General features: G+C 37.1%; 1 protein-coding gene across 8 annotated transcripts in view; it reads right to left on the reverse strand.

Moving 5' to 3' along the window:
* The window catches only part of LOC111870284 (neurofibromin), a 101,910-nt gene that overhangs the window by 5,633 nt on the left and 77,336 nt on the right, over positions 1 to 18,941 (reverse strand). For 3 of the 8 annotated variants that reach the window (XM_023862426.2, XM_023862425.2, XM_023862422.2), the window contains 7 exons: positions 18,154 to 18,348; positions 10,914 to 11,116; positions 6,544 to 6,730; positions 5,653 to 5,839; positions 3,828 to 3,976; positions 2,662 to 2,712; positions 191 to 1,461 (listed from right to left, as the gene is read on the reverse strand). In XM_023862426.2, coding sequence (XP_023718194.1) covers positions 3,834 to 3,976; positions 5,653 to 5,839; positions 6,544 to 6,730; positions 10,914 to 11,116; positions 18,154 to 18,348 — 915 coding nt within the window. In that variant the 3' untranslated portion in view covers positions 191 to 1,461; positions 2,662 to 2,712; positions 3,828 to 3,833. Of the gene's footprint in view, positions 1 to 190; positions 1,462 to 2,661; positions 2,713 to 3,827; positions 3,977 to 5,652; positions 5,840 to 6,543; positions 6,731 to 10,913; positions 11,117 to 16,509; positions 16,600 to 18,153; positions 18,349 to 18,941 lie in introns of those variants that run through there. The other 5 variants (XM_033753748.1, XM_023862423.2, XM_023862427.2 and 2 more) reach the window with 4 other exon arrangements.

Below are 18,941 nucleotides of genomic sequence, written 5' to 3' on the forward strand. Positions count from 1 at the left end.
AGGTCATTGGATTTTTTTCTGTTGACCTAATCCTTCCAGCCGCACTAGGCCTTGGGGTTTACTCAGCCTCTTAACAGAAATGAGTACCAGGAATTAATTAAATCATTTTCCTGGGGAGTAAAGCATGGCTGGTGTGTAAGACTGACAACCTTACCACCATCTTTGAGCCAACTGTCTAGATAATGTGGGACCCTCAACGTCTCATAAGCCAATGGGCCTTCACGGCCTTGTACAGGGATAGCTTTACTTACTTACTTTACATCTTGAATCTTTGAAGCTATGATTTCTAAAAATCTTATATTGTAACTTTCATCGATTTCACAAAATATGCATATAACAAACTATAAAATAAGTATGGATTATTATACAAATTTCATCCCATAATTCACTCTTTTTTTTTCCAAAACGTTTCGATAAAAATCACAGATGGGCTGAGTTGCAAGAGGATCTATGAAATTGGTGTGTAATGCAATGAAAATACCACTGTCTATTTGACCTATTTGTAAAAGTACAACATTTTCTCTGAAAACTAGAAGAATCTATGAGGAGTTAACTGGTTAACTAAAGGTGGGTGATTTTTTGGCCTACCTTCCCTATAAAAGTAGACTTATAAGATCACCTTGCTGTCTGCATGTATGTATGTGTATCGCCCCTATCATTGCAAGGTAATGTCTTGGTCAACACATTCATGTGGCAATGAATACACACATAACAGAAGAATTGTTGGATGTGTCATTTTCTGTGTGGTCCACATGTTATAACATAAAAGTAGGTAATCAGCTTTTCCCAGAACTTATTTCATTTAAAATCTTCACTTGATACAGTTTGTTGAGCAGCATAGCATCTCATCTATCACATGGCTGTAAGGCACCCAGTGCAAATTATGTGATGCAGAGCTATGGCAAAGAATGATTCTTACTGAACCATGCGCCAGATGCAATGTTTTCCACTAGCTCCATCCACCATGTGATTCAAAGTTTATAAGCCTACTTCTTGCTATCCCTTTCAGACTTTAATGATGAAAATTTTGCATTAGCGTTTTCATTCACAACATGTAAGGAATGTGTGAATTGTGGATGAGCTACTGAACTGATACTCTCTGATTCTCTCTTACTTACCTCTGCAGGTGAGTCACCAGAGTAAAAATGCTGAGAACTATTCTACACACTTCAGAATTTCAGCAACACACACAACAGGATGTGAATAATTTGGATGAGTCCCTAATACAGTTGACATCTAGGACAGTGAGCAGTGTGTGCATGTGTGTCTGTGAGTGAAACAGATATGATGGGGAGGCACAATCATTTAGTGTGGTTCCAAACAGCAGTAGTGCAGGCAATGGAAATGACGGGTTGGTATGCCCATCACAGACACACTTCTCCGTCGAGTCTTGCTATCACTGCTGCTACGTCGCCACTGCTGCAGTGTTCTTTGATGCTGCAATGCCTCGTCCAAGGCATCCTGAAATAAAGTGGAATATTAGAAGCCTGATCACAAGCAAGACACATCATAACCTAAAAAACCTTTTTGAGCTTCAACCATTTTACTGCATGGCTAACGAATCACTCTACTTGTGTTACATACCAAGGCAAATTATAAAAATTGATCATAATTATGATCAAATAAAAGAAAATACAGGTCAGGTGGAAGTCAGTCTGGGGTGTGTGATCTAATGCACCACAACATACCTGAAATTTCAATTTGTAATACCTTTCAATGCTGTGTTGTAAGATAAACAATGTCTCAGTTTTTAGTGATGACAAAGCTACAGTAAAGAAGATAATGAAGACCTACTTCACTGATGGAATATGTATGTAAGCGTATATGTATAATGGTACTATAAGAGAAATAGAAATACAGCATAAGAAGAATAATATCTTAACCCCCTCAAATGCCATGTCAATAGGGTCAGTACTAAAGAGACAGTCATTACTTGCAGTAAACCTGCATTTCTAAACATAAATTACACATCAGTCCACGACTTATAAATGACAAATAACATTTCTTGTATTTGGTGCACAAAATGGGCATTTAAATGGCCTGCGGTCATATGTGCAGTAACCTTTTAAATCTGCACTATAGCTTCTTTTACCAGCCATTATCTTGGAAATCAAAGGACATAATGAGAAACTAGGAACCAAACGACACAGAAACAGAAAATATACCAACAGCAAACGATTCTTATAAAGTTGCTAAACGAAAGATATGCTACCTCCCTGCCATCTGTGAATACAGGAGAATATAAAATGCCAGGGATACTTCAGAACTGTTATAGGTGAGTCATGTTATTGCCAACTATGGACTGTCATTACCAGTCATGAGTTTCAGCCAACATTCCCACATAGTGGACTCATTCACTATTAAATATTTTTGCAAACTTAATGAAATCACCATGCCATGAACACACATGAAGGACTGTATGCACTGTTTGACACACTGTTAACCCCAGCACTAGATGACGGTGAGTGGCCAACTTCATTCCATGACTGCTTGACCCACAGAGCAAGCACAAATTCCAAAAACAAAAGAAAACTTATCATTCAGCCTGTAGTCTAGTCACCATACTGAATGAGTTACCTTGGCTCTTGATTAATTACTAATTTTTATGGAAACTTCAATGCAAATAAACACCAGTAAACCTTCAAGAATGAGAAGCATCACCTGATCAGTGGTGTTTCCAAGAACAGCTGAACAGAATTTGGCCTCCCATTCCTGGTAACAAATAAAATGAGAAAGAAAATAACTTTGTCACAATCAATATCCATCCATCATAGAACCAGAAGGGATGTACTCCTTAATTTCCAATTTCCAATGGTGTTTTATGTAGTTTACTAAGCTTACTTGCAGCTAACTTATAAATGGAATATTAGCAAAATACATTATCAGATAAAGTGAATAAATTTAATATTTCAACAACAGAAAAATGCACAGTATTGAATGCCAACAAGATATGTGGAACAGTTTAAGAGATACACAGCTACACATTATAAAACTCTTTGGCAGCCATGTGTTACAAACACAGAAAATTTTCAAGATGAAGATTTCTGCAGGGAACAGCAACGTGCTACCACAATGGAATTTGTTACAATTTACAACACAGTAGCTAACATGCAGATAATTCAGAAAGGTGTGAAGAAGAATTCTTAGAAAATGATCTTGTTCCAGAAATACCAACAGACTGAGGAACAAATTACTGTTAGTAAGTTTACTTTTGATACTGTAACTGCAGCCTTCTGAGTATAATATGACTGATATTTAATTATCACATATGGTTCATTGAGAACCAATGTTTTACACTGTTATACTTGGCAATACTGCATGTCTATGTTTCTTTGCTTGCTCCCTGCACCATTACTTCCTTCCAAGCCTCAGCTGCCAATTCTAATAAAAAACGTTAAGTGTTTCAAAACCAAAGTGTTTATAGAAATATCTGGGCCTAAGAAGGATAAAGTATGTGAGCAACTTATGGTATAACATAACAAAGTATGCCATGATTTATACAGGTCACCTATTATTATTAGGAGATTAAGATGGAATGCAAATATAATTCAGCTGGAGGAGACATGGAATGCATCCAAAATATTCATGTAAAAATCTTTTGGAAAGTTGCGGCTTCGAGACTGAGAAAATTGGAATCAAGACATTAAGACACCATCTTTAGAAGATATATTGTGAGGTTAAGAGGTGGATGGAACTGGTTCAGGATTAAGTTCAATGGTAAGCTTTGTTATTAGTGGTACTGAACCTTTGAGTTCTGCTACCAGAGATTTAGTTATAAGATACTTACTTACACTTATTGGACACAAGTGGATTTACAAATGCCTTACCTCCTCTCACTTTGCACCCTCTGCCCCGCTACTCGAAGATTTGCTGCTAGCTTTGCCCATGCATTTGAAACTTCGTTGTTTAGCAAATGAAGATCTTCCTAAAGAACTTGCTGAGCCATCTGAACAGCCACCTACATCAAGTATTGGCTCTGCAACACACCACTGACTAATGACAAAATTTATTTCAGTTCAGAAATGCAAATTATTTACCACTTTTGTATATATAAAAAACTTCCACTGCCAAATCACATGCATCTTGTGGCTCAGCAGTGGGCAGGTCACAAATTAAAAATTATTAATGTAAAAATTACAAGCCAATACTTTCATATATTTACACACCACTGAGAATATTATTATTTTATAACAACTCGTATTTTGATAAAAAATAATGAAGAGATGGCAACCCAGATAAATACTGACAAAACTTACATGAAAAGCTGTCTTCTACCAGTGGTTAAATGTATAAAATAATTAAAAATGTGTAACAGGTTCAAGTTCCAATGCAGTATCAAATGTTCTAACCCCAGAATGATTTGTCATAAGAGACATTTATGGAATAACTAGAGAGGGGTCCACTCAAATATGATAATATCAATACAAGAATCCTATTTGTTATAGGCTATCTGATTCCAGAGAAAATAACTCCTTATTAAAAGACATAAAAATACAACTTATTATTTAGAAGGAATAGTAAAGTTTAGAGGTTTGTTGTAATAAGGGGCAACGTGATTCATACATTTTTAGGCTATAACATTGCTACTATTCCAAAACAACTTATAAGCAATGCATTACTAATTAAGGAAAATCAGGAAAGAGTACATCTATAATTGATTTGACATACTGCATTAATAAAGGAAGGAAATAACCACGGTAATAATAATGTCAACCATATCAGCAAGGAAGTTCTTTATCTTGACAGACACATTAGATTAAGGGCAGACCTCATCCTACATAAGTATCCTGTGAAGACACATTTTCCAGCAGAGTTTCAAGTCACATCTAATATATTCCTGCATACAGGTATTTCCCAGCAAGTTATCTGATTCTAGAGAAAGCCACGCCTTCTTAAAAAGCAGACTGCTCGCTTATTCCTGACATACTACATAACACAATTCCTGCAATGTTTCACAAATTCACTGCTATGGTAACCCAAAATTGTGTAATTTCAGAGTTCTGACTTACTATTACAAAACTTTCTTTTTATATCTAGAGAGAGAAAATTTTAATTTTCAGAAGTGAACTACTGATAAATATCTCTTTTAAAGTAAGTCATATCCTTGGGCCACACCATAGCTCAAGGGATTAGTCGCTGGCTTCCCACCGCGGCGGCCGGGTTCAATCCCAGGTCTGGTCAAGTGGGATTTGTGGTGGACAAAGTGGCGCTGGGGCGGGTTTTCTCCAAGTACTTCGGTTTCCCCTGCCAATCTTCATTCCACCAAATTCTCCATCATCATAATCACCCAGGGCATGCTACAATAGGCCAATCGGTGGCTGCCATGCCAAGTGGACCCAGTTGGATTCCACCCCCCCAAGCANACATTTTCCATCTCTCTTTATAAAAGTCTACAAACTTCCGTACATTCATTTAGAACATAAGTCATATTCAGAGATACATCAGTGATGCTACTAACTGTTGTTACTTAGCTACAGTGAAGGGAAATTGGCCCACAGATAGTTCTTGACTTTCAGTGACACGCTTGCCACTACTGTGGATGCTATGTCAAATATAACATGCATGCAAATGATTTACTAATTATGATGATTGAGACGAATCTGAATGTCACACAGTAGTGATTACAAAGCAGTATTTTTCATAACGACTAACCTTTTTCAGTAGGAGATCCTAAAGTCAGGCTGGACATTGATGAGCTACGGTTCATATTGCTTGAAACACTCAACATGGAAGGGTACTGGGCCAGTTCCACTTCCTCTTCCTCAATAGGTAAGCAGGTCTCCACCATGGCTTCCAAACAGTTGACAAACAGCTCTGCACTCTCTGCTGTGCAGTTGCACTGAAACACACAAATATCACATCAGTCAGTGTGATCTATCAGCTTGTTCACCATTTTAAACTTTGATGTACTGGATTTATTGTACCATTTTGAACACAAATTTGTCACTTTTCCAATAATTCTGGATCATGTGCTAATGGCATCCATATGTAGAAGTCCTGTTTATATGGTAGCAAGGATCTCCCCTTTGGAGCCATGCAATTGTAATTTAAAGTAACAATGGATTGTAAGCCCAGAATAAGATAAACAAATATTAAAAACTACTATAATTGTCTGCCAAATATGTCTTACAGAACTAACAGTTGCTCAGTTATTCAAGAAAGAATTCCCTACATACTGTGGATCCAAAACATTCATTATCACATTCAAAAGAATCCACCTACTTGATCCTTATTCTGTGTCAAATGCATCCAGTCCACACTCTCCCATCTCACTTATTTAAGATCGATTTTAACATCATTTTCCATCTATCTCTAAGTCTCCAAAGTGATCTCTTTTCTTCGTATGTTCTGATCAAACCCCGATACCCAATAAAATGATCAGTAGTCATTAAAAGGTTATCACACACGTCCTTAACATCAACACTTCATGGACTCAGTGCCCAGCTCTGTAACATCAGTTACCTCTTTCATAAGATGAACATTCTGATGGACACTGACGTGATGTGGTACCTTCATGTTCAAGTTTTAAGCATGAACAATTACCTTCGTAAAAGGACCTGCAAACCTCCAGAGACCTCCAAAGCCACAACTCTGCAAATAGTGGAGTTGCTGCTGGGTTGTATCTTCGCTGGAAATCATGTTCTGTATGATGGCCTGCACGGCATTCAAGATCACATGGTCATGGCAGACTGACAGCACGCTGATTATTTTGGCATCCAGGAGACTGTGACTGCATTAGACATATGTAGAGACTTGTTAATTTTGACACAGTAAAATATGAAATACAGTATCAACTTCAATATAAGAATTCCAGTTAAAAACATTCAATCTACAAACATCTGAACATACTATAACATGGCAGCTGGGAGGGTGGAATAATGCAGCCAGAAGAAATTGTCTGCCGCTAGGTAACAGCTCAATAAGCTTGTATCACAACAATGGATACTCATGTGATAATACAAAAACTGTTGGAAACAGTGTTTTGTATGCATTCTGACCTAAGGCTATATAACAGGGACCAATGGGAGAAGTCCGTTAGGTTCAGGTATACGACCGTTCAAGTGACTAGGCTACTGTGGTAGCGAATACTACTAGAAATAGGGCATAATCTGCTGTACCGAGCCTGGATTGACAGAGGCCTTGTATATATTGTACATAGAAATAGGAATTAAGATTACATTGTAAATATATGTAAATATAGACAATGGACTTACTAACACAGACTATGACTCACAAATGACAGACCCAACCTCTCGTCAGGGAGGGCGTTCCAAATGAACAGGACAGTAACTTTCATATAAAGGAAAAAAAAATCTGGTCATGAGCCCCAGTCAGGGCTGGACACCAAGACAGACAGACTGACTGACTGTCAGTCGCAATGTGACTTTGACTTTGACTTGAAGTCAGTTGGTTGCTATCATATGAGTTAGATGAGAGCCAGATGTCATGAGCATGGAAGTAGGGGAGTATCCAATGTTGGGAGACATTACCTAGCAACGTGCGGTGAAGTCACAGAAGCCTTAATGTTTGGAGTAGTGATTTTCAGAGTGTGCAGATCCATAGATCCATGAAACTGTTATAGTTACTTGTGCTTAAGAGTTATGTGTGTCCAATTATCAATCCAAACCCCATAACTAATCACTAATACAAGGCAATATGACTGAAGCTACTACCTATTCAGTTATTCAGTATTGAGGGGGTGGGTTTCCCCATGCACCACAACTAATAGTCCATTGTATGTCCCCCTTTAAATTTCTACTGTCTCCATACCCTACCAGTACTGGTGCTCACTATCAGCTCCTTTCTGCCAGCAAGGTTTCGGCCTTCTACTGGCAGTGGTATCTGATAATTAGTCCCTTTCTGTCAATGAGGTCATCCCTCCTCTGGCAGTGGTACCTAATTCTTCCCCATCTACCAGAGGCATTGGAAACTACTTGGGCGGGAAACTTTTTTGCCTAATTTAGCTCAGAGGTCTCTTAGAGACATAAGGTTCTTTTATGTGCCGTAAATCTACGACACGGGACCCACGGCTTAAAGTCCCTCCCGGAGGACTTGTTCCCTGAATTTTTCTGCCCTTAAATATTCCACAACCTCCGCCGGGTTTGAACCCGCATACCTTGAGTCATGAGGTGGGAACATTACCCCTAGACTACGAAGGCCGCTCAAGCTACTACCAAACTACCAACTTTAATGTTTCAATAATTTAGTCACACAAAACAAAAAATAACAAAAAAAACCCTTCATGTTAGAAGGAAATATATCACGAAAAAAGAAAGAAAGAAAGTGTATGTCCAAATTTCACCACAAGCATATTTAAAGAAAAGTACCCCACCAGAATAAGTGCCATCAACTTCTAAAACCTGTGAATCTGCCAAAAATTCAATTTAAGGTCTCAACAAAAACTCAGTTTATTACTTTACTTCCCCATATAAAGCTATTATTACATTCTACTGCCAGTCACAGTAACTGTATGGTCTAAGGCATGAACTGCCTTTGCTTGCTCAGATGCTGGGATCATGGATTCAAATCCCACTCAGGGCATGGATGTTTGGTGTGTATATGCGTTTATTGTGTGTTTGTGTTGTCCTGGGTTCCGGTAGCACCCTTGCAACAGGCTGATCACTTGCCCAAGGAGTCCTACCATCTGTGAAAAATGATTATGGAATTAAATAAGAGGCCTGGGCCCTGAAGGGGCTGGAAGAGCCATTTAAAAAAACAAAACAAAACATTCTATTATTAGTTACTCCAAGTGAATAGAATTTCAGCTTAAACAAGTTACTGTGGGCTGACTTGGGAACCTAACCATCATTTATATACGGAACTGTGTCCGTAGCAAATCAAGTTCTGAACTTTTGTTACAAACAAAATTTCAGAATTCAGGAACGTCCTGTACAAATCATACAGTATTTAAATCTGCTCTGGACTAAGTAATCTGCTCTTAATGAACCATTAACAAAACTTAATGACTGCCCAATTAACTTTTTCAAAGTTGACACAACAAAACTAGTAATTCACGACCATCAGAAATCAAATAAGCCAATTTAAAGTTCAAACTAACTTAACCTAAATTTCTCACCAGTGTAACAGTTATATAGCCATGATTTATATCATCAGAACATGCATGTGAAAACCATCTGAAGGTGAAGGTTGGCATTAATGTAGGAGAAGCTTCAATATTCCAACTATATCCAACTATATGATAAAGTCATCAATTATACAGAACATACCAAATTTTTGGGAATGTCGTTAGACAAAAAATTAAGCTGGTCCACACATACTCAAACACTAGCAAGTAAGTTATGTAAAATATGTTTTGGCTTGCGAATAGTCAAAAAAGTATCAGGATTAGAGACTGTTCTTGCTTTATACTATGCGTATTTTCAATCCCTGCTATCATATGGATTGATATTCTGGGGCAATTCAGCGAATGCAAAATTGATCTTTAAGATACAAAAGAGAGCTATTAGAACTATAATGCAAATACAAAAAACAACCAGCTGCAAACAATATTTTAAATTGTTACATATATTACCTCTACCAAGTCTGTATATATATGAAATATTAGTTTACATGAAATCCAACTTGAATGTTTTCATCACTAATTCAGCAGTACACTCACACAATACAAGAAAAAAAGACAACTTATTCATAGTTCCATGTAGGACGAGTCTGTGTAAAAACAACTTCAATAATATTGGACTTCGTCTTTTAAACCACTTGCCGCAATATATAAAGGACATACCAGCACTATACAAATTTAAAAAGACTTTGAAAACATTTCTACTTGAACATTGTTTTTATAGTATAGATGAATTCTTCTTGTTTGGGGATAAATCCTAGTTAACATCAATATTACCAGATAATTCAAGAATAAGTGACTTGTTGAGCTTATACCAGCATGCTATGAATGTATACAGCACAGTTCTCTTCTGCTTAAAGGAATCAAGACACCATGATGGATGTGATAGAAAGGACATCATGAGATGGAGGGACGTCTACGTAGGCCGCTTAGAGAGAGATAGAGAATACCAGGCCATCAAGAAGGGCACCAATCTGCTGAGAACATTACATTAGCTATCAATATCATTATTCTAAGGCCACGCCATAGCTTAAGCGATTAGTCGCTGGCTTCCCACCACTGTGATCTGAGCAAGTGGGATTTGTGATGGACAAAATGGCGCTGGGGCAGGTTTCCTCCGAGTACTTCGGTTTCCCCTGCCAATGTTCATTCCATCAAATTCTCCACAAATAAGAATGTAAAAAATTGTAACTATAGTAATTTTAATCTACTTATATATCAAATTGTTAATATTCAGAATTAACTTGACTTGTCATATATCATGTACAATGATCTACAGTGACGAAATAAATCAATCAATCAATCAATCAATGGAGTACTGAACTTTCTGGTTCTTCTACCACAATGCTAGTTAGTTATACTATCCCTTACACTTCAAGAGATCTAAATTCTGTGTCCATATTACAGTTGGGTCAAAGATAAAGTTCAAATTTAGGAAGTGAGTTTGTGACAACATGATGGCTGGTCAGGCCTGTCATACATCATGAGCAGTAAGTGTTTAAAGAGTACTGGCAGAATGAATGGTAGGGTAAAACTATCTTTGGTGAAAACTTGCCCCATTGCTACTATATTGATATCCCACATGGATCATCCAGCAACTTAACTTGGGGCTCAGCATCTAGACACAGTGTCACATAATTTCGAACAAGGCCACGCATTCCCCGCATTCCTGCAACCCACCCCCTTGTCTGAAATTTTTCTTCTGCGCGTTCAAGGTTACTCTTGGCGCTCATGGCCTTGTTTGAAGTTACATGACACTTGCTATAATATCTATGGCAGGACCTATTGTCTATAAGTGCCTATAATCTAAATATCACATTACTAGACAACTTACATGACAGGAAAAACTTTGGGGAACACAACAGAAGCTTCTGCCAGATACTGATACAGGATTCGTGTCTCATTTTCATCAGTTGAGTATTTTACAAGTGTGGCCAACACAGTAAGTACTAATGCTTGTGTTGAGAAATCAGTTAGTACATCAGGATCCAGGAGAACATTGTTTTCGTTTGACACTGACACGCGGGCACTACGATCCTGCAGACATAAAAATAACATATAACTTACTTCAGGGGACTAAAAGAAATAAATGTAATTTGTATATGAGAAGATAACCTTATTTAACACATGAAAGTTGATGTGTAAGAAAAATGTAATTAACATTAATGGTAACACAGATATTGTGTGACTTTGTACTGATTTTAAGTTATACACAACTATTATGAAAAATACAATTCAGGTTTATGGAAGTGACAAATATTCACATCACCCATCTCAATACAAGGGCCTGTCACATGAAAATGGGCTGACCCAACCCCCTCACCCACAAATCTACTGATAAATATCTTATTTCATAAGGGAACACAACACATGATATTATCATGTCCATGTGTCTCTCTTCCATAGCCTCAGTAATTTTCATAACAAATGACAGGAGCATCATGTCAGTAAATGCCATTACATGTCTGTATGCTCTAACTTCCTGCTATCAATAATGTGGCAACCCTGCAAAATTCTGAGCTCAGACCAACACAAGCACCAGTGTAAACTTCGGAAATCTTGTGGCAACAGTCTGAAAAATATACATTTCCTTGTTAACAACTTTCTTTTGTAGAATGTAAAGAAAAAAAAAACATTGAAGCAGCATAAGTCCTATATTCAGCTTTTGGTTTTATGATAATAATAGACCACTAAAGTTAGGTATGTGAAATTTTGTTGGGATAGATCATACATATACCTACAAATCTATATAAATATATATAAATGTGCAAAACTTTGACATTATATTAGGATATTTAACAGAGCCCGACTTAAGACTATGGATTGGAGAAAATTACACATAGGAATGTATCATTAAATTTTACAGTACAATTATGAATTCATAGTTTTTTGTGATACATATCAGGAAATTATGTATCATACATCCTCCCCAGAACTATTCTTTTGAATGCTGCAGTGAAAAGTATATGGTCATGACAGTATCACAGATGATACTAAATGTTATACAGAGTACCAAGAGCGTAACGACATAGTGGGATCTAAGTTTTAGTTCATGTTTACAGTATTTGTAAATAAATGTACCAGTTTCATACTGCACAATTTGAACAATTACAAATTCATTTAACACCTACTGCACAACGCTAACCTAGACTTTCTTCCGCACTCTGTCATATATTCTGATGATATTTGGACTGTTTAACAATGTTTTCTCAACTGTTGAAGTGTTGAACTTCAAGCTGACCGAAGATAATGATTGAAAAGAACTTGAAATAAAGCAGTAGTGGCCTATTTTAAGATACCCCAAAATTTGCTTGAAGATAATGAAGAATACCACAAAATAATCTCGTCCATGCTAGCTAGTTTCCAAGCCAAAATTTGAACATAGAACTAGGTACAAAAGATTGATTCCCATTCAACCACATTATATGGTCTGTAACATATGTTTTGTACACAGAGTAAAACACAATTAGACATACGGAAATTATGTAATGCAGAAGTTATATTTGCTTGTCAGGGTGTGGCAAGCACATCCTCCCTGCTCACATTGAATGGTTAAATGACTAATGGGCTACGATTACTTAAAAAAGGAAGCAAAGTCACTGTGTGATACAACTGTTTTTCCTTTCACTGTGTCTACCTGCTAGGCTCAGCATTCACAATACTGCATCTAGTTAAACTCTCATATCCTCTCACCTTGTCCTTGTCCCAGTTCTGGGACCTAACATCCTCTGGACCAGACTGTATAATACACATTCAGAGTGAAATTAATATGCTACAGTTTTGTTAAGTTCAAAGTAATATTCTAAAACATTTCACCCACTTCAGCTAAAGTATTATAGTTTTCAAGAAAATGAAATACAAATAAACAGAATCAAGCATACTTACAGACAATGCAGTGCACAGTCAATGTCTTATACAAAAAAAAATTCGCATTCTGTTAAAATATGTGAATACTAACAGCACAAGAGAATGCAAACATGCCAGGATATTTGGTGGACATTACAGAATTCAAACTGCTGAACTGCCAAAGTGGCCACCCAAGATCATCTGATTTATTACAATAAACTCCAACTGATGAGACTGCATTCTGTTGGGTATTACAATTAATATAATATTCTGTTTCTTTGGCCTTCACATTAAAAAAAATTATTTACAAAAATTATCAAAACTATAAATGCTGGAGGAAATGGGAGACTTTAAAAGCGTGCAAAATGCACTAACTCCTTGATATGCAATGGTGGGTACACCATAGCTTGGGCACTGAGTCACCAGCTTCCCACCACAGTGACCCAGAACTGATCCTAGATCAGGTGATCTAAGATAGGTTGTGGATACTGGGGCAATGGAGCAGGTTTTCTCCAAGTACTTCAGTTTCCCCTGCCAATTCTCATTCCACCAATTGCTCCACGTTCATTAATTGTCTGCCATTGATACTATACAGTATTGATACTCACAGCATTGTTAACTAACTAACTTAGAGAAAAGATATACAAAGTTCAATGAATTCATTTTAAAATTACCCTTCTTTCAATACTTGTAATGAATTTTAGTACCAACACAAATACACCTAACTATGCACGTTTCCAGCCTTGCCAACTATCAAACAGTACTTTTATATATTTACCTTCCTTTACTATTACCTGTATGTATACTAGTATATACAGTTGTATAGTTGTTTCTTCATGTGAGATACAGCTGCTTTCCCAGTCATATTACAATATACAGTAGCTAACACATTAGGGAATGAGTAACACTCAAATACCATATTCACTGCCAATTAGTTTAGTGTCAACTATTTTTTTAATAAAAATGCAAACCAATCAAATAAACAATTCCCTATCTATTATACTGAATAATCTGTTACCACATTTTTATGAAACATTATAATCATCAACCTAAGTGCTCAGCTGTTTGGTAACAGCATGAGAATTAATAAACACACAATTTTAACGAAGAATGTGTGGCAATATATGACAATGGAAATGGATCAATAAAAATCATGGCTCTTCAAGAAATAATATAGCATATTGCCAACCTTAAAAGCAGTATTCTGAAATTCATCCACAAGGAAATGTTTAAGACTATGCAGTAGATTTCATGTAAGTATATGTAATCTATGACCTACTGCTTCTTATACTGAAGAAGACAATGATGACCAAGCCTCATTTACAGGGAAATGTTTTTAGTCACAGTATTTAAGCACAAACAATTCGTGTAATTAAAAGAATTTAAGACTGGGGATTTGAACCACACCCACAAACTATAAACCAATGTTTTTGCATTGCCACAACAGCCTTGACTATGACATATGCTTGGAACAGTATAAAGAAAATTTCATAATATGACTGAATGTTCTCTATTTTGTCTGTTGTAGGAAATAGGAAACTGATAGCAATTTTTTTTGTGGAAAATCTAGCAGCTCAAACAAAAAACATAATTCATATTGTTGAAGCAAAGGTTCTCAAAGTGGTGACTATGAACAGGATGGGCTTCTTGGTCTTAGTGCCATATGATTTTGAGACAGCCCAACATTTTCAATGAATATACTGCCTCCATCCTATGGGTCAAAAAGTAAGTCAAGTAAGAAAGAGGCAGGGCAGCTAATTTCATGCTCAGCTTACTCTTAAACCTGAATATGGTCGCAATATGTTCCTCCAAAATGTCGGGCTCTCTCCAAACCATTTGGCACTAAAACCAAGATCACTGTACTCTTCAAGAATTCATATTGGCTAACTGCTTCTATTACTCTGCTACCCGTAACACATTCGAAATTATGTCTGTGTTAAACTGTTTTTCAAAACATTACCTAGGAAAGAATTCAGATCTATATGAACATGAAACAACATAACATAAGCAAACATAACATTTCACCTGAAATTCTATTTCCTCTGCTGTATCAACAAACTACAGAACTCTCCATCTCTATTATGTCATTCCTGTATCTTGATAATTACAATAACATATTAGTTAACACAAAATATTATAAACTGAAAGAGCCTAAAATATCCTACAAGCTTCGGTGAAACCCTACAGATCTGTCCAGTACCACAATTTACAAGTCTTACACCATGAAACAGACTACTAGACAATGCATATTATGTGTTTGATATAATACTCTACACTGGGGTAGAAAGATTATCATTATGCATGAGTTCATGTAGTGAACAAATACAACAATTGTGATTCTACAACTGAACTAACAGCCATTATGCAACATAATGATCAGCATAACATGCAGGTAGCAACAATCCAACTTCAAGATCGCATGCATCTGGGCGTACTATCTCATTTGGAAATATTCAATGATGTACGAATGCCCTGAGATGTAACAGAAATAAGACCCAATAAAGCAATGAAATAAAAAAAAAAACAGCCTAGAGAAATACATAATATTAATTCAGTATAGGATGTCCTAAAATAGCATACAGTATTAAAGAGTCACAAGCTAGTTTTCTCTGGTATGTTTCTGTGGGCCCTAAAAAAAGTGCATGCACTGTCATGTTCCTTTTCCCCATAATAATTATACCAGTATTAACTATTTAAACAAACTGTATACAAATAACTAAACCTGTCATGGTTCTTTTAGTTACTTTATATTAGCCAGAATAGCTTAGTCAGCATAGCTTAACTGGTATACTGACTAGACTATAGGCTGGACAACTGAGGAATCAGGGCTCAATTCCAGACAGGAGCAAGATACTTTTCTCCACTGCGTTCAGGCTGGCTCTAGGGCCCAGCCAGCCTCCTATCCAACAGGTACCAGGGGGCTCCTTCCTCAGGGATAAAACAGCTCACTCAGCTGCACCCAGTGTCAAGGTTATGAATGCATGGAGTTATACCTCCACTTGGCCGCGCCATAGCTCAAGTTGCTGGCTTCCCACTGCGGCGGCCCAGGTTCAGTCCCGGGTCTGGTCAAGTGGGATTTGTGGTGGACAAAGTGGCGCTGGGGCAGGTTTTCTCAGAGTACTTTGGTTTCCCCTGCCAATCTTCATTCCACCAATTGCTCGACAATTACCCTCACCTATCATCTGGGGCTGGTACAATAGGCCAGAAGTGGCCACAGTGCAAGGGACTTGCACCCCACTAGCAATACAAAAAAATAATATACCTCCACTTCCCCATGCATCTTCATGTGTGGTGCTTAATTATATTCAGGGATAACTGAATAATTCCATCAAATATGCAAAAAATAAAATAATTCTTAACACTCTTTAAACTTAAAACAGAAAAGAATTTCAATGTTATATATGAACTTTATATGGAATCCCACGTTTAATGACTTTTATTTAAATACACTACACAAGACAACTATGGGCATCATATATGCCTAAACATGATTCTTTTAAGAAATATTTCCAAAGTAAGAAGTGCCTACCCAGCAAACAAATGAACTACTCCTCTCTACAGCCACAGCAAACATTACTGCCTACCTTGACATCTGACTCATCACCCGACTTGGGCTCTTTAGTTGTTGGAACGGAGAATGAACGCTGCGTTCGGAAGAGAACTCGTGCACTCGACTAAGTTGTACCAATGGTGATTAGTTGATTGATCAGTCAGTTGGATGGATTCCACCCAACACAAATGCAACAAGCAGGGGGTAGAAACAGACGCAGAGAGAGAGATAGTAAAAAATTATTGGAAGTCAGGCAAAAACACAACAGACCAAGAAAACTGAGGAAGCTGTGACGATATCGGCAGTGTCGTCACTGTTACTGATTTGTAAGCTGAACTAGTAAATACTGCATCTCTTTGGTGGTAGACCACTGAAACATGAAATACTGCCAATACAACTTAACCTGGAAATTAGACTGTGCGAAATGGTTGAAAATAATCACCACCTCCTGCAGTACTACTAGATTCATTCACTTTTAAATATGTATTCGGCTAGTGTTTGGAAATCAAAAGAGATTTTGTACTAAATTATTGGAAGAAAATGCCAAAGTGCGGGTCTCTCTTTCTTCAGTTATATGAACAGGTTATGGCAAAATAATATGTCATTATTAAAACAGCAAAATACTTAAATGAAGAGGTGAGAAATTATTTCTCATGTCAAACTTCATATTCATACAAGTGTTATAGCAGTATAAACAGGCCAACCAATTTGCTCTTCTTCTGACAGTACATTTGAAAACAAAATCAAAATTTAGCTGAAGCTGTTTGGAAAATCATACAATTGATGAAAAGGAAGACTGATTTCAGTGTAAGGAAAAATTAAATGTCATAACCAGGGCCCGGATTTTGATGACATGTCATCTTTTTTCCCTTGCATCCTATGCGATGCTCTTAAATATATAAATCTTGGATATGAGCTGCTGGTTACAGAAACGTAAATTTTATAGGTAATTTTTGTCATTTTTTGACATTTTTAGGTTTAAGGTCATTTTTTTCATTTTGGGGGTAATTTCTGGAAAATTTTTGGACTTTTAAGGGTATTTCTTGTCATTTTTGGCCATTTTAGGGAATTTTTCTTCATGTTTTCTGAAATGCGAATAACATGGAAGCGAAGTGTTCTTTCTTTTCTCCTTTAAGTAATTTTTCTGGATTTTTTCGGTCATTTTATAGGTAATTTTTTAAATATTTTCAGGTCATCAAAATCCGGGCCTTGGTCATAACATATCTGACGTGCTGAAAATAACGTTTGTCTTTGCAACTCATGCTCTACTCTGGCAAAGAATAAACACAAAAAAAGATATTCTAATGCACCATTAGATATTCTATGATGTATAAATTATTAAGAAAGGAATGCTTGTATGTGGAGATAAAGCTGTAAAGAAAAATAAAGAAGACATATTAGATAGACATAAGAAGCTGAGCCATATGCAGAATTTAAATAAAGTTACAATTTTGCATGAATCACTAGGCACATGGCAAAGATTTTGGAGTTAAAACAACAAGCATTATTACCTATCACTTTTGATAACCAAACACTGCGCTGGCTCCAAGAACTAGATTCGATATCGTGTGCACAGCAATCCTTGGAAAAGAGAGAGATATCAGTGGCAATCACGTCATTCCAATGCAAGTGAAGAAACCTTGGATCAGCATACACCATGGGCTAGATCAGTTCTTACTTTTCCTACAGAGGCAGCACCAGCCTCCACACCAGACTTGGGGGCTGGAACGGATGAAGATCGTTGAGTTCGGAACAAGGGCCTTGCACCTGAAGGTCCCCCTGGGGGAGCTGAGGGAGGGGCTTGAGGCCCCAGGTCCAGGCTGCGCCATCCCTTACTGTTACTAGTCTCCCCCCCACATGCAGCAGACTGAACCTACATACACATGTTAATCAAAAAAAAAAAAAACACTTGTACATGGTCAGGGAATTGAAACATATTTTATACCAAATTGACCAGGAATGTGTCCTCTACACACCACTTTCCAAATCTTAGATCCCATTCCAAATTCAGAGAAGTCCAACCATGGCCACCAGAGTACTGCAGTATACAGGAATATTTAGTCCAAATCCTATCTACTCCCATTACCTTTTTAAATTTGTACATTTTCCTTGCTTGCCAAAGTGTTCAGTGGAGAATTTTGAGGACGACCATTAGATACTACTCCTGAAATGTGATCATTAATTTCCTCACTCATTTGAAACACTTTCGCACTTATCTATCATATACAGGCTGAAATACTTACATCTAGAAAGAAGTCACAATAACTTATTTACACTATAGTCATCCAAGAGGCCTAATCAAAAAGTATCGTGACTGAACATGTGAATATTAAGATACTGTACTTAGATGGATAGGAGGCTAATTCTCCTCAAAGCAGGCTCCTTCAGCACATACACACTTGTTCCCTTGCTTCTTCTATGCTGGGAACTCCTCTCAAAACTCAGTCTTGGAATCAGCGAAAAGTG

The sequence above is a fragment of the Cryptotermes secundus genome, unplaced genomic scaffold, assembly GCF_002891405.2.
Source record: "Cryptotermes secundus unplaced genomic scaffold, Csec_1.0 scaffold94, whole genome shotgun sequence".
NCBI lineage: Eukaryota > Metazoa > Arthropoda > Insecta > Blattodea > Kalotermitidae > Cryptotermes > Cryptotermes secundus.